We start from the raw sequence: 20,233 nt of genomic DNA, 5'->3' as shown, positions 1-20,233 counted from the left end.
AAATTAACATAATAATAACATAGTAGAACTCTCTAGTATTTCAAACTTGTATGCTTTATCGAATAGATTTAGTGAACAGAGAAAAATGGCTCGCATGTGCTTCTCAATCCGTTTGCAGAATTAACTGGATTCTCCTTTCAGCCAGTCCCCACATGCTGTAAAAACCAGCAAAGGATCAGAGCATTTTCACCTTCTTAGTTTTGCAAACCTATTTTTTCTTAGGTTTTCTTCGATCTCCTACATCCTTGAAACTGCAGATGTGAAGTTGATCAAACACAAAGATTTTAAACAGTTAAATCACCCACAGCCATTAAATATGGATCAAATCAGAAGAACAAGACTGGATACATAAGGCTGGAATGAGCTTTCCCCATTGGGTTGCGTGGCTCAGCCTTAGAGATGGGAGCTTGATCTTCCAGAGGAGGATCACGGTACGACTGCTGCTCCTTAACGAAAGCACTTAGCTAAGGTGGTTCCTTTCATTCCATTTCCTCCATTTAACCAAATTTAAATCCTATTGAGCTCTAGATCTTATTTGCAAGGGCCTGGGCAGAAAGCCTGCAGCACACATCTTAAGAGTTATAGCAGTTAAGACAATCAATTAAACCAATACAACAATCAAAAAATGTTGAAAATTAAAAGACAAAATAACAATTTAAGAGCACTAGCAATGATTAATTGATTCACGTGGCTTATTCTTAAGAATGGTTAGAAATGATTTTAAAGAACTAAAATCCGATTCTTTGAGTTCGGATTGGAGATGACTCCATGCTTTAGGAGCCATTACACTAAATGCTGCAAGGAAGGAAGGAAGGAAGGAAGGAAGGAAGGAAGGAAGGAAGGAAGGAAGGAAGGAAGGAAGGAAGGAAGGAAGGAAGGAAGGAATCGTTTTGTGTTTTCACAAGTTATATATGGCTTTTATAACCAAGCTTTTTTAGCCAGCCTTACAGGAAACAGCCACAACTATTTTCTTCTCTCACTGAAACCTAAGTCTAAAACATATCTAAAACTATTTACACTCACTTCACCTTGCAAAAACTGCATGATTTAAAGTAAATACGTTGACGGCCTTTCAATAATGTGAGATCCAGCGGCACAACAAACGGCCTCATTAAAAAAAATTTTCTACAACTTAAAGAACGCTGAACGGCAGAAATCAAGTCTATAAATGAAAGGGTCAGATTACATTTTTAAAACCAAATTTTATTCAAATTATACCTCACAAGACGAGGTGTGCTGGTGTTGAGACACAACAAGGGGTTGTGTTGTCAAACTGTCAACTAAAAGGAGAAATGCTCTGCCGGCGATGACGTGAACAAAAGCAGAGCTTTGTTGGTGTCACCCACGTCCGTGAGAAAACACAGAGCTCTCAAGGCTGTATCCTTGGTGAGGCCATAGTCTGTCCTTCACCCCCCCCCCCCTCTTTCACCCCCACATGCTTTTCTCACCACTTCCACCTGCACCAGAACCCACCCCAACCTCACCCCCCCCCCCCCCCCCACCGTCCTGCCTAGGGCCGAGAAAATCAATGCTTTCTCTATCTATCGCCTGCCGGGGGGATACAACAGTACGTGAATCACAGTTCACAAGCGACGGGTGACTGATTAGGGCATTGATCTAGAGAAAAAAAATCTTTACAAAACTCATTACTGCATGACTTGTCATCACACCAGGTGAATGGAGGGGCTGGAGGTACGAGCTGAGGGAGGGGGGGGCGGGAAAGAGCTGAGAGGTCCAGACACAAATTAATCTCTGTTTCTCTCAGGAGGTGTCAGCAGCGCTCTCATGTTTCCCCATCTCTCATTCTAATATCAGGCACAGAAGATAAGGGGGTAAAAAAAAGCTGTTTGCATCTAACGCGGGTGTCAACCTTCGCAGAAACGCAGTCGGCGCTAACTGCATCCTTCCCGAGTTCCTGGAATTGTTTACCGGGCCGCAGCGGCGGGTAGCGCAGACTCTCGTTCATTGATTAGCTTATTAACCTTTCCCCATTATCGAGCGCGCACAGGCCCTGATGAAACCTGAGTTACTTGTTAACAAGCCAGGGGATATACGGTTGCAGTTTACAGCGCAGGGGTTGTTTCAGATCAAATTTATCTATAATGGATTGGCCAGCGAGTCCCACAAGGGCTTGGGATGAACTAATCCAGACAGGGAATATAATAACTGACCTTCTCTTAATTTCCTGCTTGATTAAACCCCCCCTATTAAGAGCCATCCTCTTATTTTATGTCGATTTAAAGAGCTTCTCTGTGACTTTACTCTGAAGCTCACCCTCCATGGTTTGCGGAGGTATCAGGTACTTTCTGTTTTTAGTGAGGAAAAGGATTCTCTTTCAAATGCAAATTCTTCACCGTGCTGTCGCATGGATCAAAATATGATCTAACATACCCACCTCTACTTAGCATATAACTATTCCTCTCTAAAACACACATTTCAATTCAGTACATTTCCATAATGTAACCCGGGACAATGTAATCTCGGAGAACCAGTTGGTTTGGATTTACCGACACGATACTTGTGAGTCACATCAGGTTTTAGCTCCTCGTGACTTTCGTAAAGGGATAGGAGAAAAGAGTAAAAGGAGCATGAAAAGATGAAACCAGTGCACCTTTGTGGTGGTATGTAGATGAATCGGATCCTCGTGGAATGAGCTGATTGACTCACAAAGCTGCTCGGTCACTTCAGCTACTCAGATAATGTAGACGCTTCTTGTTCCTTGAAGGATGTGAATCTGTGTTATATAGCAAGTGCTTCTGGATGGAATGCAGTAAATTGTTATCTATTTATGTTGCACATGGCAGATAGTGCTATGATCAGGTTGTGTGTATTCAGACTGTGGGAAGATATGTTTTCCAGTTGCACCTATTGCCATATTACAAGCAAAAAAAGTCTGTTAATTTCATTGGGATTTTATATAATAGAATAACACAAGGTATACCGTAATTGTAGTACATGATTATAATTACATTTTGGTTTCGTCTCATCTCACCGTTTACCCCATTTGGTTTTTCCTATACATGACTTGTGGAAAACGACCTATAGCTTCACTTATGTTGTGCCAGTCCTCCGTAAAGGCCAGATTTGTGGGATCCACAATAGGGGTGGCCGATATGGACTTTAAATTTTATCACAATATTTTGTGGTGATGTTGCGATAACAATAAAAGTGATGATTCTCACAAAGCTTCTTACAGTCTTTTTTTGGGTAACTGTGTGGCTGTGACTGCATGTCAATTATAGCCCAATAAGCACGAATACTGTCCTTAAAAATATTAAAAAATGTAACATTTACACTGCTCAAAAAATAAAGGGGACACTAAAATAACACATCCTAGATCTGAATGAATGAAATATTCTTATTTAATATTTGTTTTGTTGTTTTGATGGCTGAAATTGCTGACAACAAAATCACATATAAATTATCAGTGGAAAACAAATGTATTAACCCATGGAGGTCTGGATTTGGAGCCAACCTCAAAATGAAAGTGGAAAAACACCACAGGCAGATTCAACTTTGATGTAATGTCCTTATAACAAGCCAAAATGAGACTCAGTAGTGTGTGGCCTTCACCTGCCTGCAAGACCACCCTATAACTCCTGGGCATGCTCCTGATGAGGTGGTGGATGGTCTCCTGAGGGATCTCCTCCCAGACCTGGACTAATGTATCCGCCAACTCCTGAACAGTCTGTGGTGCAACGTGTCATTGGTGGATGGAGCGAGACATGATGTCCCAGATGTTCTCAATTGGATACAGGTGTGGGGAACGAGCGGGCCGGTCCATAGCATCAATGCCTTCATCTTGCAGGAACTGCTGACACACTCCAGCCACATGAGGTCTAACATTGTCTAGCATTAGGAGGAAGCCAGGGCCAACCACACCAGCATATGGTCTCACAATGGCTCTGAGGATCTCATCTCTGTACCTAATGGCAGTCAGACTACCTCTGATGAGCACATGCAGGGCTGTGGGCCACCCAAAGAAATCCTACCCCACACCATTACTGACCCACTGCCAAACTAGTCATGCTGGAGGATGTTGCAGGCAGCAGAACGTTCTCTACGGCATCTCCAGACTCTGTCACGTCTGTGTGAACCAGCTTTCATCTGTGAAGAGCACAGGGCACCAGTTATGATTTTGCCAATCTTGGTGTTTTCTGTACGGTGTTGGGCTGAAAGCATAACCCCACCTGTGGACATCGGGCCCTCAGACCACCCTCACGGAGTCTGTTGCTGATCCTTTGAGCAGACATGTGCGCATTTGTGGTCTGCTGGGGGTCATTTTGCAGGGCTCTGGCAGTGCTCCTCCTGTTTCTCCTTGCACAAAGGTGGAGGTAGAGATCCTGCTGCAGGGCAACAACCTGCAGCAGGACCTCTACCTCCGCCTGTTGTCTATTCCATTTGCAGGTGAAATTGTCAGTCAGTGTTGCTTCTTAAGTAGACAGTTTGATTTCACAGAAGTGTGATTGACTTGGACTTACATTGTGTTGTTTAAGGGTTACCTTTATTTTTTGAGCAGTATATTGAAACAAAATTCGAAATGGGTTTCATCAGGACTCTAGTTACATAAAGAAGACTACACAGTAACTGCATGTAATTATATCTTTGAATTTATTGATATTTATTGATGCTCTGAATAAACCAACAGTGGATAAAATGGCAAAAATAACAATCCTGACAATACTGGCACTTTTGGGGGGGTTCAGACACCACTAGTTGGAATTTATCAATGCCAAGATAAATCCAAATTCTTATCATGATGAGAACTTTTTCACAAAAATGGAAATAGGCCCAGCCCTAATCTGCAACCCAATACTTTCCCAGTTAACATATTATCCTGCCCCAGCTGTGACTCTCTGCAGGTCCTCCAGAGCTACCATGGGCCTCTTCTCTGTTTCTCTGAATAAATCTAACATCTCCTGGCATCTTATTTCAGGGAGGAGGGGCATGTCTTCATAGGATTGCAATTGAGTCACCCTTGTTCAGTTTGAGGATGATGAATTGTAAACGGCACAGTTAGATTTATTTCTGTTTGTACAGGTTAACTATGTAACTTCTGATGGCAATGGTTGCACTGCAATTTATTTAGGTGTAGTAAAGTAAAGGCAGATTAAGACAACTGTATACCACAGATTTTCAGTTGTTAAAAAAAACAATCATTTTATTTCCATCCAGGCATTATTCACTACTTTGTGTTGGTCTACAACAAATTTAATTATACGGTTTTAAGGTTACATACTCTGCAAAAGGTGAAGATGAACTATTATATTTGTAAGGTATATAATCGTCTTCTTATTTTGGGGTGTTTCGACAGCACCAGCATTTTGCTTCGGCAGGGCTGGATAGGACACTGCACCACAAGCCATTTAGATTTAAGATTCAATTCTCAACATTGCTCTGCACAAGATTGGGTAATAAAATTATACAATCTTGTGTTTTCCCTTTAGTCCCTCTGGCACAAAACAAAACCAAATAAAAAGCACTGCAGCAGAAAGAAAATGCAGCTTGATCAAACTGAGCACATATCTTGTTTGTGCTTGTATGCGATGTGTATCCAGTAAGTGTCTCGGGGTTTATGGAATGGCATGTAATATATGGGTTCTACCAAGTCTCTGTGAATCATAAAAACGTGCACTCCTAACTGAGGCTGGGGTCTGTAACAGAGATGGCTAACGGTTAATGGGCTGCACTTGTCTAAGGCTTTATCCACCATCCACCTGAGCTTTCATGGAAGAGTGATGCAGGTTTCATTTTTGTTCTTTGTCCCGCACATATATGAATAATTATAGCAACAACATAATTATTTGCCTCTTTCACAGTCATTCTGTCCTGAAAAAAACAAGCCCACTTTAAGCTGCCTCTGGGTGCTCATTATTATCACCAACTGAGGGGGTATCATCCTACAACGATGTGAGGTCCCATAAGCCCCCTTTCAAATACTTTAAGCTGAGATTTCACACCTTTCTGTGTCATTTCTGAAATGACTTAGGTGGCAAGTGGGGGGGCGTTAAAGTTGACCTGCCAGTGTTGATATTTTAAGATGCCAAAGAGCCCACAAAGGCCAAATTATTTAATGCCGCTTAGTCAGGCTCCCTCCAATCTGCCTCAACTCATCTCCTGAAACCTCCCAAGACAAAGCTCTGTACAATGGGAGATCGGGCTTTCTGCTCAGCTGCTCCCTGTCTGTGGAATGCTCTCCCCGACCACCTGAGGACACCGCAGACAGTGGATGCTTTTAAATGTGGCCTTAAAACCCATCTTTTTAGGGGAGCTTTTGATTGAACTCTTGGCCCTTTTCCTTATTATTTTTGTTTCTTTTATCTTTTCATTTTCATGCTCTCCATGTATTTTTATTTTTTTAGCACTTACCCGTTTTATCACGTGGCACTTTGGAATTTGCATAAGTGCATTATGTCATGATTTTGTTGTGGATGAACTCGGACACAGCACGCACACACAGAGAAGTTCGTTAAGACAGTTTATTGCAGGTAGATGGTGGTGACATGAGGAACCAGAGTTTACCAGTCGGAGGTGAAGGATGCAAGAGCTGGCTGGCAGGTACAGAGTCCAAAAACATGAGCAATAATCCCAAGGCAAAGTGGAGCTGGGCTGCTGCGGAACAAGGAACGAGACCAAGACGAAGTGATCAAAAGTTAGCAGCGCAGCCAAACAAAACCCAAACCTGACGAGACAGGAACCAAGGCGGGGAAACAGGAGCAGACAGGCATGGTGGTCAGGAACAAACACTACGAGCCAGCGACGAGGAAACAACCGAGGTGAGTTTATAAGGGGAGTCTGACAGGTGACGAGAATGAAGGCTAATTAGTGTCCAAACAAGGTGTGACTAATTGCTGCAGGAGGGTGAGCCGAGTGAACTGCACAAAAATGACAAGAAAAGAAACCAGACAAGACCTAAACCATGACACTACCCCCCCCTCAAGGCCGGACTCCGGACGGCCTAAAAAACAAAACAAACTACAAAATGACCGAACCAGGGTGGGTGGAGGGAAGGCAGGATGGCGGGCAAGAGTCATAACTGAGGGAACAAAGGGCCAGCGAACACAGGGAACCAAAGGGACCAGAGAACACGGGGAACCAAAGGGACCAGAGAACCAAAGGGACCAGAGAACCAAAGGGACCAGAGAACACGGGGAACCAAAGGGACCAGAGAACACTAGGGAACCAAAGGGACCAGAGAAATAGGGAGCCAAAAAGTCAAGAACACGGAGGACCTAAGGCTAGGGAACACGAGGGACCTAGGGCTAGAGGATCCGGGGAACCTAAGGCTAGAGAACAACAGGGAACCAAGGGGCATCTTAACAAACCAGGGAACAAGAACAGAGGGCGCCTAAACATGCCGGGGAACCGAGAACAGAGGGCGTCTAAACATGCCGGGGAACCGAGAACAGAGGGCGTCTAAACACGCCGGGGAACCCTAAATCTAACGCCAGGAATCTAAACACTAGGGAAACAGGAACGAAGGGCGTCCTAACACGCTAGAAAACCAAAATACCAGGAACTAGAGGGTGAGCTAGGCAGCAACAGGTCAGGCGCGCCAGAGGGCACAGACAGCGACTTATAACCACCGGAGGGCTCTGGCGGCGACCTGCGTGCGCTGGGCAGCGACAGGTTGGCGCACCAGAGGGCTCAGCCGGCGACATGGGAGCGCCGGAGGGCTCTGGCGGCGACTTGCATGCACTAGGCAACGACAGGCTGGGCGCGCCAGAGGGCTCAGCCGGTGACTTGGAACGCCGGAGGGCTCTGGCGGCGCCTAAACACAAGAACTTAGAGGGCTAGGAGAACAGAACAGAGACACCGGGGAACTAGAACAGGGAAACTAGGGGAGACCAGAACGAACAGAGAACCTAACAAGCGCAGGGACCTAAATAAGCGCAGGGACCTTTAAGAGCGCTGGAACCCATCCAACGCAGGAACCCAGATGGCGCAGGGACTAGACACAAGACAAAAACTAAGACAGGAACAATAAGAAATCTAAGAAGCACAGAAATACACTAAAACTAAGGAATGTTAAGTAACTCAAAACACAAGGATCAAAAAATAACTCAAAACAAAGACAGAATAATGAACGCTGGCACTAAGACAAAATAACATTACTTTTAACTAGAGAGCTCAGGAACCTTTAATGAGCGCCGGGACCTCTTAATGAGCGCCGGGACCTTTAATGAGCGCCGGGACCTTTAAAGAACGCAGGAACCCGAATAGCGCAGGAACCCGAATAGCGCAGGAACCTATGGAGCACAAGAAAAAAAAGAAATCAGACAGAATAAAGTAAAAACATACCAAACAAACACGAGAACTAAGCACTATAGAACTGAGACAAAACTACAAGTTAAGCTAAATTGGAAAACAAAGTCGAAACAAATACTAAAACTGGAACCAAAACAAAGCAAAAACTAGAAACCAAAGCAGAACCAAAAGCGCTGGGCAGCTAAGTCCTTAGCATACTGGGCAGCGGCAACAGTTAGCGCTGGGCAGCGACGACGAGGAGCGCCGTCCTTAATGCTGAGCAGCGGGGAAGACGAACCAGGAAAACAGAGTCAGAGGCGGGGCGTCGCGGATGCGACCCCGGCAGACGAACCAGAAGCGTGGCGTCGTAACTCAGCGACCCAGGCGAGACGAGACAGGAGCGTGGCATCGCAACTCAGCGACCCAGGCGAGACGAACCAGAGCGTGGCGTCGCAACTCAGCGACCCAGGCGAGACGAGACAGAAGCGAGGCGTCGCAACACGGCGACCCAGGCGAGACGAACCAGAGGTGGAAGCCGCAGAACTGAGTCCGGCGAGACGAAGATTTCCTTGGAGCTCCCGGGTCGAGGCGGAGCATCTCCAGCGGTGGATGGCACCCACGGAGATCCCAGATCGAGGCGGAGCATATCCTTCCCGGAGCAGATCCTGCCAGCTCTTGCATCATGACTCTGTGTGTGCTCGAGTTCATCTGTTGGCTGGCTCGTACTGTCATGATTTTGTTGTGGATGAACTCGGACACAGCACGCACACACAGAGAAGTTCGTTAAGACAGTTTATTGCAGGTAGATGGTGGTGACATGAGGAACCAGAGTTTACCAGTCGGAGGTGAAGGATGCAAGAGCTGGCTGGCAGGTACAGAGTCCAAAAACATGAGCAATAATCCCAAGGCAAAGTGGAGCTGGGCTGCTGCGGAACAAGGAACGAGACCAAGACGAAGTGATCAAAAGTTAGCAGCGCAGCCAAACAAAACCCAAACCTGACGAGACAGGAACCAAGGCGGGGAAACAGGAGCAGACAGGCATGGTGGTCAGGAACAAACACTACGAGCCAGCGACGAGGAAACAACCGAGGTGAGTTTATAAGGGGAGTCTGACAGGTGACGAGAATGAAGGCTAATTAGTGTCCAAACAAGGTGTGACTAATTGCTGCAGGAGGGTGAGCCGAGTGAACTGCACAAAAATGACAAGAAAAGAAACCAGACAAGACCTAAACCATGACACATTACAAATTATTATTATTTATTATTCAGAATTAGAGCAAAACATAGGACATGGTGAAATGTGTCATGCAAAGGTCATCAGCAGTAGCCAACACACATTAGACAGGCCACAACCAATAGATAACCCCACATAACTTGTAGCTGAAAAAAGATTGTGCACTAAACCTTTAATACTCTAAAACCCCTACACAAAATACAAGAACAAACACCTACTACATACAGTACTTTAGTTGCACTAGCAAACATTTTTTTACATTCGGTCAATCATTTAGCATTCTTATCTTGACTGTTTGAAAACAACTTTTATGACTAAAAAAATAGAAAGCTATTGTTTTAGACAATTTTTACTTACAGAAAGCTAGCTGAACAAGTTATACTCTTTACAATCAGGTATAGCATGAGCCTGGCTAATATTTTGAGGATGGAATCAGCATTTCTTGACACAAGGATAACATCTTGACAAGGATAAATAAAAAAAATAAATACAATAAATTGGGAAACAATCAAACATAGATAAAACCTAGTGTTTTGATAATCCTTTTTGAGACGAAAAATAACTTGCTCTCGAGTGGGATTAACAAATATGAACAGACGTGGCGACATCTAGCGACAGTATTACAGAACTACCATAAAAATCAATTGTAAAGAACAAGCCCGACCCTCTGCAATGCCTCGCAATAAAGCGACAGCTCGGCGTGATTGAAGACCAACCGTTATTAATTAAATACACCGATCTACAGTAACTTTAAGCACATTTATCAGAACATTTACTCACATCAATCGACTCTGTGGTCACATCTGAGCAGCTTTAGCCTGTGCTTCAGTGAACACCAACGGTCATACTGTATTCCCAGTGACATTCCAGTCTTTTCTCTCTTGGAATCATATATATATTTATTTTTTCATTGGATCTTTGACCTTTCTTAATTTTTTCGCTAGGAGATGCTAATAGCCATTAGCCGCTTCCTTCTTTTAACCCCTGCTGTGCATGCAAAGTACGTACTTCTGTTAATATCCTAAATAAACAAAAAAGGCTTTATTTGCTAACAAATTTAACAAAACAAAGCATAAAGCATTGAAATAACAACTAATACACCAACAGGACATGATAATGTTTCATAAAAACTTTGTATACAACCAGAGTGAGCTACCAACATATAAATAAATTAAAAAGTAAAATAATGTGGCTATGCACCTTTGAGAACACACTTTCTGTGAGAAGGGTGAAGGGCTCTGTCAGGGACTCTGAAAACCATGCTGTCAATGCTAGGCCGTGGGCCAGAATCTGTAGGACGCTTCCTTAAGAAGTTTCGTATGAACTGTCAGGGGGCAACTTTCTTCCACCAGGATAAGTTGCTACACATAGCAGTGATCTCAAAACACCAATGTTCCCACGTTTTCGCTTGCACATTAATAAGTTATAGCCGATAAAAAATCTAAACTGTGGCGCTCCGGTCCAAGAGGTCACGTGATTCGATTTTTGCTGCTCAGCCAATCAGATCGCTGTATTGTCAGCTGTGCGCGTTCATCAGTTCATCATGGCTGCGCTCGTAAGATGTTTGTATGCATTTGTTTCCAGATGAAGAAAGCCCAATAATAGCATTTTCTGGCGCCAGCTGGCAGAGATCTTGATGGCAAGAAAAAAATAAATAGCCCAGACCATCTGTCCATCCATCCATCCATCCATCCATTTTCTAACAGGCTTATCCCCGCTGGGTTTGCGAGGTGCTGGTGCCGAGCTCCAGCTGTCAATGGGTGAGACGCGTTGTATAAACTCGTTGTGCCAAACGAGTTATCCCCTTCGGAATTTGTAGAATTTTGTATTGTATTTTTGAAATCAATAAAAGTTTTAACCTCCAGCTTTGTGAAGTCTAAATATTTTAAACATCACATTCTAGTAAAATGAAATTTATTTTTTTTAAACTCCTAATACGTTGTTCTATTTTTAAAAGAGACATATCTCGTTTTCTTAATACGGTTAATATCTCGATAAGGTTCTTGGTTGAATTAAAATCTTATTAAATCTGATAATTTTGGCTGTGCCTTTATTCAGTGTTCATTTGATCACACGTGAAATCCGCTTTATATAATCTATTCATGCGGGTTTAGCTACCAAAAAAGAAAAAAAGAGAACCAGCAGACAGCTGTGATGGACTTAGGAAGGTGGATTTTGGTTTCAGCAGACAGACATTCGACAATCTAATAACATAAAGCTAATATTTTCGTGACACATCTGGAAATGACCGTTTTCTTTCTCATAACGTATTATACTGGATGGATGGATGAACGATAATGTAACGACACCATTGCTATATTTCGTTAAGAAAAGTAAAACATCCTCATTTCCACGCCTAATAGGTTGGAAATGAGGCGGAGTTGACTAGATTCATTCTTCCAGCTGAATGCGCTCTTGGCGCAGGGAATACAAATTCTGGCGGGGATAAGTCGTTTGGCACAACGACACCTGTGCTATCCTAGCGCAGCAGGTCTTGGTGATATCACAGTAAATTGGGCAAAAGTCTGGACTATTTCTGCCCTGCGATGGACTGGTGACCTGTCCAGTTTATACAACGCCTCTCGCCCATTGACAGCTGGAGATAGGGACCGGCACCTCGCGAACGCAGGGATAAGCGTGTTAGAAAATGAATGGATGGATGGATGGATGAATGGATGGATGGATGGATGAATGGATGGATGGTCTGGGCTATTTATTTTTTTCTTGCCATCAAGATCTCTGCCAGGTGGCGCCACAAAATGCTATTATTGGGCTTTCTTCGTCTGGAAACAGACACAACAGAAACAACCATCTTACGGGCGCAGCCATGATGACGTGGTAAACTCGCTCAGCTGACAATACAGCGATCGGATTGGCTGAGCAGCAAAAATCGAATCACGTGACTTATTGGACTGGAGCGCCACAGTTTAGATTTTTTATCGGCTATAACTTCTTAATGTGCAAGTGAAAACGTGGGAACATTGGTGTTTTGAGATCACTGCTATGTGTAGCAACTTATCCCGGTGCAAGAAAGTTGCCCCCTGACAGTTCATACGAAAAGTCACCGTACAGATTCTGGCCCACGGCCTATGCAGCTTTTCTGCTGTTGTGGGTCTGAACTGGTACAAGTCTTGTCGGCCCTCTGGGGACCCCTGGTGGCCTGGGGGCCCCAAGTAATTGCCTGCCCTGCCTAATGGCACCCAGCGCCCCTGCGTGGTAGTTACCAGTGATTCTTAAAAACTGAACATTCAGTGTCGGTAGGTTCTCATAAATAAAACATAAACTTGCCTCCATTATGTTTAATCCTTTAGAATGGTAAATGTGTGATATAGTGTTTGGAAAACCTCAAAATTGAATGTCTTCAATCTTGGACTCTTATCATGTTCTTATCCTGGGCACCTGATGGCATCTGGATGTGTGTAATTTTAAAAGTGAACAGAAAATGATTACATTTTGGATTTTTTTTTAATTGACTTCTGTTATTTCATTTTGTCAATATTGTGAAAATTCATATTGAATATCCATCCATCCATTTTCTAACATGCCTATCCCTTGTGGGGTCGCCAGGAGTGCTGGTGCCTAATTCCAAATGTCAATGGGTGGAACCCACTGCACCACTGTGCAGCCTGTATTGAATATCCATGGGTGCAAATATATTAGAAGAACAAAGGCATGTTGTAGAGTCAATTTGTTGTTATTGAAAATTACTTTTTGATTGTGCATGTGGGCTTGGAGCGACACAAACAGAAACACGGTGTCACAAGAGTTAGAACTCTCTGCGTTGCGGTTTCCAGTGTTGATAAGTGAGTCATACGTCCTTCGGTTCGGAAAAAAGAGGGAACAGAATGACAAATTAGACTAAAAACGCAACAAAAGTGAGGTCGCCACTTTATTTTCATTGTCTAATGTTTCCATGGAAGTAAAAAAAATAAATGTTGTTGCCATGGAAATACAAGTACCTAATGTTGCTGTGGAAATTAAACAAATGCATTCTTAAACGGTTAATAAATTGTCTGATCAACAACACATCTTCATGTTTCTTTAACTCATTAAGGTAACATTACTTATGTAACTTTGGAGCTGGAAAACAGATCAAGCTTTCTGCTCCCTTGAAGGCCCATGCTTGTGCTTCAAACTTGTCTTTTAAGGATCCCCTTGTCTGTATTCAGTGTACCTTTGAAAACAGAGGTCAGTCTGCAAAAGTTACATTTTAGAACTTTGTGCATTTGATTTTTTTAAAGTTGGAAAACAGTTATATAAGAAATCCATTTAACTGCAGTAGGAAGCTAGAAATCCATTAAAATAGTTAAATATTTAATATAATATAACAAAAATTGCATGACTTTTAATTGATTTAATTTGTTTTAACTTAGTATTGTGTTCCTTCTGTTAGATTTCCAATCTGTACTTGTCATGTTTTAGGGTTTTGTTTTGGACTATCCCGGATATTTCTTAATCTGCCTTCACCTCTAAACCATCATCCAATCAGCTCAGATCAGCTGCACCTGCTGCTACTGATTAGTCAACTCTGCTCACCTGTGCACCTGTCCTCATTGACCTGCTTCAGCCAACTCCTCCCGGCCAGAATGTCTCTTCTTGTCTGATTTCTGCTGACAGAACAACACAAAGTAGCACATTATTGTAAATTGAAAGGAAAAATGTTCTGTTTTACCAAGACAAAAAAAAAAAATCCCAGTTTTAACCAACCCTTACCATTTGGCTTGTGGCAAACTAAATGGGATGTCTAAAGGTTGCTTGTTTGTCAGTCTTTTTCATAATAGATTTGTGAGGTGCACAAGTAATAGCTGCCACGTCGACAGATTGTCCAGCTGAGCGATCATGGAGGTGATTTACCGTGGAGCTCTTGGCTGCTTCTCTGATTAATGTTCCCCTTGCCGGGCCTGGATTCTATTTTAGGGGGATCAGGGTAAAGGGGAGTGTACACATAAACACACCATAAATTTCAACATTTTACTTGGAAACATTGTGTGACCTTGGTTTTCACTTTATGACTATAGGGTACTTTTACAAGGCACGGTAAGCTGCAAACAGTGACACCAAATAGCAAACAATAGCTGTTTCTATTTTTGTAGCTGCTCAGAGCTCCAAGTTTTGTCATGTGATGTTTTTTTTGGTAGCTTTACTTTATAGTCCACTGGTTCCTTAACTTAAAGTTTGAAGCTTTTATTCTAGTACTTAACTGCTGGTCTTTGGGATCCATAAATCACAAACATATGGCTTACATGGCAGACAACTGTAACACCTGCGCCTATTTGTTATCTCTTAACAATATTATCACTTTATATTTCATTTGAAAAACCATTTACCAAGCAGGAAAGCATTTTTTTCAACTTCTCAAGCATGAAGCTGGGCTATAATCTATTAATATTACTAAATTGGGATCTCTCCATGACAGAGATTGAGTGTTTTTGTCATCTGGCTGCACGCTGATATCTCATCTATCAGCAACCATGTGGTGTCTATGGTGGCTGAGAGGGCTACTCTAACAGACTTATATGATTAATCAAACAGAGACACTTTCCTGCAGGAACACAATGAGGCAATTTATAGTTCATGCCATCTGTTACCATGACAGCACACCTGCCCTAATGCTAGACAGACCCAACCATTAAGACAAACACAAAGATGCAACTCTACCATGAATGCACAGCTACAGGCAACCCACATATAGCCTTTTTTTTTACTGGTTTTTATTTTGAAATAATTATATATTGTTTATTTTTTTAATACCTCATCAGCAAACTGTTCCAAAACACAGATCATTTCTGTATTTTATTTTTGTTTTGTTTTTATGTCTCCCCATCTCAGTTAGCCAAAGATTCGGAGTGAGTCGGTCTCCCTGAATCCAGTCAATTACGTTGGAGGAAATGTTAAATAGATGATAAATTTGACAGTGCTGAGTCACAGGCCAATTATTATGGCTTCAGAATCTGTTTTTATTTCAGTCTCTTGCTACGACCTTGGACACACCGCTGCTGCGGTCGAGCTGTGGGCTTTGGTTTAAAAACAAAACATTGGTTAACCAATTACACAATCGGAACTTGCAAAAGCATGATACTATCCCTTTCATGCATGAAGTGTTTTCAATAGTCTTAAGCATAAACAAGAAAATTAAACACATTTTTGAGAAGCTTACAGAAGGATAGCTGAAATAGTCATAATGATTGGCCTTGAGCAGATAGAAAGAACTGTGCTTATCTTAAAGGGTAACTCACTTTTGCTAAGAACCTGTATGCATGGCTGTTTTATAGTACTGTCTGCATATCCTGGGGATTATTTTTGATAAATTAGTGGATGTTTGTTGTAATCCTGCTTTTGTGTCTAGAATTGTCAGTGTGATGTCCTCCTTGGTTTAAATGGTGGTCTTGCATAGAATTTCAACTCTGTATTGCAATTGGTTCAAAGGTTGTTGTGACATAATTTGGAGAAACTGATGCCGGCAGCTCTGTCGCTGTGGGGTGTAAAAGCAGCTCCGTCTTACAAAACCAAAAACAAAAGCCCAGCTCCATCGTGTGCCTCCATAATGAACATTGTTGCACTTTTGGCTGTTGGCTGAGGAGAGTGGAAACAAATTGTTACTATTTGGTATGGTTCAGCCCTAGATCCCTCGTATTATCATCTGTTTAGTTTCTGTTCTTCATTTATGTATAGTATAGATTCAGGAATTGATTAGATCTGTCCTTTCTTAAGTATTAGATTAGTTAGAGATCCTTATTTGTGATACCTGAATAGTTTTCTGTTAACTTATTATTTTAGTATTCGGTTGCATTCCTATTTGTAGAGGTGCACCGATCCAATTTTTTACGATCCAATCCGGTACCTGGGCTAAGCGTATCGGCCGATACCCGATACTGATCCGATACTACTGTTGAATGAATAAACCGTACACCTTGCCTTGTGAGTGAAGTTATCAGGCTTGAAATAAACATTGTTAAAAAGGTCCTGCATGGTGCTTTTGGAGGTGCTTATTTAAGTTTGTGGTGTTGAATTTAACAACCTTATCACCCGCTCGTGACTTATGCATTGCAGACGCTGCAGGTTGCAGTCGGACTTGTTGGCGTATCAAGTTTGAAATGTTTCCAGATGACAGACTAGGCTCGGTCCGTCACTTGCTCCATGTTGTTCTGTGTTTGCTCATAGCTAGCTGCTGTGCTAATTAGTCAACATTGGAGTTGATATCCGATCCGGGTATCAGATCGGTGCGTCTCTACTTATTTGTACTTGCCTTTCTTTAGCTCAGTTCCTGTGCTGTATTTTATTTGTGTATTTTAGATTCAGCTGCTTTATTTCTGTAGTTCTGTTATATCTGTTCCTTCTTAGTTTGGTTCAATTCTTCCCATGCTTGGCCCATTATCTTGTCCGCTGCACCTACCAGCTCATTACCCCTCATTTCCCTCAGCCCGATTGTATTCCTCAGTTCACCTGTGCTTAATTACCATCCTACTGCTGGTGAAGATTCTGAGTCATCCAGGTCATGGTCATTCCAAAAAAAGTAAAAAAAGAAGCAACTGGACTGTTTTTCGTAGTTAAGAGTACAGTACCATCCTACTGTTTCCCTCCATCTCTTCCCCTTTATGTCTCTCTGTCAGACACATTGTTAGATCCTCCGTCTTCATCAGTGTTTTTACTCAGCGCTGGTCCCACTGTTGGCATTTTCCTGGTTCCTGTTACTCTGCCACTCTGTAAGCTTTGTTGCTTTATCTAATAAACCACCATCATTGAACATGTGACTCCTGAGCTCTTGTCAGGGTCTTGGTCCGGCTCCTAAAATCATGGCACTACACAGCAAAACATTGTTTTGGTTACAAAAGAAATCTATAAGTTGCAATCTAACAACATGAAAAGAGTAATCATTTTCACTGCAGAAATAGTTACTGCTGAACTTTGAAGTGCATGAACTAAAAATATAAGGTAAAATATATAGCAAGTGATGCATGGTGTCCACTTTAACAAAGAAATTATTAATCTAAATTTCCTTTGACCATAAAACCAGTGCTTCAAAACTGTAAAAGTTATATTACTCTTGTTAATCAGTGTTCTATTTTTTTATCGGTAAGGTTCCCATATTAAAGGCGGACTGATTTAATATTTTGTATCAGTCACGCTCTCTTTGTACTGCATTTCAGGCTGTCAACCCTATCTAAAGGATTTTTCTATGCACTTAAACTGAATGATCAGTAGGTTTTAGTGTACATAGAGGTACACTGAAGTCCAGTGAAGTGGGTTTTATGCAAGTCTACTTTCAACACCCACGCATGTAGAAAAAAATGGCTTTTAAATAGGCTCATTTAATGTCCACAGGTTGCTTTGTCACTATATAAAATTGAGTAGTTATTTTCTTTTCTTTTGTGGTCGCTCAGATCCAAGCTACAATGGTGAGACCTGGATGTCGACAGCTGACCCGAATCCCGAGCTCCCACATCCCAGTGAGCATCAGCTGGAGCTGAGCGCTCTGGTTTCCTTGGAGACGGACAGTGATCAGGAGGAAGGAAGGGAGGAAACAATTGTATTCCTCTGAATATTGAAACATGCGAGACTAGAAGGCTGACACGGCAACCAGAAACATTTCAGTTTAATAAAATTATAAATGTAATTTGAAGAAAAAAAAAGTCATTGCTCTTTTTGTTGTTTTTTTTCTCTATGTCCGAAATAAAGCATCGCTGTTTATCCAGAAAGGCACTAAGAAGACAGAGCCAGACTACATATATAAATATGCCTCTTGTTGTTTTTCTCCTGTCCCACACAACTCATCTCTTGGGCACTACATTTAGTACAGTTGAAACTATATCAGTGAAAATAACAGCTGCATGTCTTTTTGTTTTTGTGCCACTTCAGTAAATTATAAAACAGTTTTGCAGAGTTGCAGCCCATGAGCATATGTTATCTCCTATCTTTTAAAAAGAAATAACTGCATTTCATTTTTCTGGACAAAATGTTGCAGTTGTGTTCCTGTGCTTGTCATATCAGGGAAAAAAAACACAACAGAGTGGAAGCAAACATTTCAAGTAGTACAATTGTTATTTAAAGGAATGGTTTGGGGGCTTTTGAAGCGAGGCTGTCTTTGCAGGTTATAAGCATTTCATATTTTACTTACAGTAGATAATTGTCGGTGTCTTCATTTTATATAAAATGGAAATTAGTTGCTCCCGTTGTGATGAAACAAGTTCAGTCTCAAAAATGTCATAGCAGTTTATGAGAATGCTATTTTATAACCCTTAAAGCTGTATTCACATTTGCATTGGGTGGATATTTACTCAGTAGTCTGTTATTTTCACAGGAATTGGAGGAAGGAGACCAGCAATGATCTCTCTGTAGGAAAAACACTTTACGTTCAGAGTAACGACGAGAAAGAAATGTAAGGAAGGTTATAAAGGCTGGCTAGTTAGCCTTCCAATATTCTGAGGATTTATTTCTATAAACCCGCTGATACTGCATTTGGCTGCTACAGGTAGGGAAAGCATAAATGATAATAACTTGGCAAAAACTCAATTCTGAAATCCAGACTAAGCCTTTAAGGTGGCCCTATGCTTATTGGCCTATAGGTACAATTTGTTTTATGGCACTTTGAACATAAACAGAGCTGAGTTGAAATGTCCCCAGAAAGAATACCTTATTTTCTTTAAGCAACTGTAATCCTCTCATAAATGCTTGTAGTAAGAATGTTTTTATCTTGGGTCAAGATCAGGTAAAACATTTAAATAATCGTGAACTTTGGTTTAAAGAAAATGAATACGAAAAGCTACCTTTACTTTGCCTTAAATGCTAATGTAGTCTGTGTCGTTTGAACAATTTTACCACGCATTTAGCTAAAAAACAGAGTTCTGCACCAATAACTCACCCTAACCCTGCATCAATAGAAAATTTCATTTTATTTGTTTTATTTTCTGAAAATTAAAAAAGAAAACCTTTTTGTGAAGGCTTAAAAGTTGGAAGCTATCCTGAGAATACTCTTTCAAGTGCCCAGAACACTACAAAGTTCTCTTCCTGATGCTTGCTGTGCTTTTATTCTGCGGTTGCACTTGACTATTCATGTTGTACATTTGCATATGGTTTCTCCACAACATTTTGTTTTCTTTAAACAGATCTGTGCCAATGCTATAGCTCTGTCCTGATGTTTTACACACACTATTAGAGTTAGGATTATTTGGTTTCTCTGTTTTTTTTTTTTTGTTTTTTTTTTTTGCTCCAAGGGCACTACAGCAGTGGCAGTATTTAATGTGGTATTTAGTAAAATGTACAGACAATATGTTCATTATTCTTATTTATTTATTGCATAACAATCTTGTCTTTCACTGTGTTTTCTAAAAAGGTTGAATTGTACATAGATGTGCAACTGTTTGAAGGTCTTCATGTCATGAATGTATGTGTTAAATAATCACACATATTGATAAAAAATGCCATTTGCGAACTCCAAGATGTGTTTTTGTTTTCCTTTGGCATGTTAAATCCATAATTTGCTTTACGAGTACAATAAAACCGCTGGAGGCATAAATGTGCGGTGTAGCCACAGATATCACCCCATGATTCCTGTAATTGCTTTCCCTGCGCAGTGTCGCCATGGGTGCAAACAGATGTGAGTGCAAGCAGCTGTCGTTCAGCTGCCAGCAGTGACAGGTGGCCCACCAGGTGCATGAATGGCAATGACCCGGGCCTGCGTGCACCTATGAATTGCAGTCAACAGCAGCACTAAAAGAGCACTGCAAATGTTTGAGGCACTAAAGCCTTTTAAAC

General features: G+C 41.7%; 1 protein-coding gene across 7 annotated transcripts in view; it reads left to right on the top strand.

Moving 5' to 3' along the window:
- Positions 1 to 19,916, top strand: part of arhgef28a (Rho guanine nucleotide exchange factor (GEF) 28a) — an 83,617-nt gene extending 63,701 nt beyond the window's left edge. For all 7 annotated transcript variants that reach the window (XM_036140409.1, XM_021321056.2, XM_021321045.2 and 4 more), the window contains one exon: positions 17,863 to 19,916. In XM_036140409.1, the coding sequence (XP_035996302.1) occupies positions 17,863 to 18,020 (158 nt within the window). In that variant the 3' untranslated portion in view covers positions 18,021 to 19,916. The remainder of the gene's footprint in view (positions 1 to 17,862) is intronic.
- Positions 19,917 to 20,233: the final 317 nt, after the last annotated feature.

The sequence above is a fragment of the Fundulus heteroclitus genome, chromosome 8 (genome assembly GCF_011125445.2).
Source record: "Fundulus heteroclitus isolate FHET01 chromosome 8, MU-UCD_Fhet_4.1, whole genome shotgun sequence".
NCBI classification, from domain to species: Eukaryota; Metazoa; Chordata; class Actinopteri; order Cyprinodontiformes; family Fundulidae; genus Fundulus; species Fundulus heteroclitus.
This window is presented reverse-complemented; position numbering and strand designations above follow the sequence as displayed.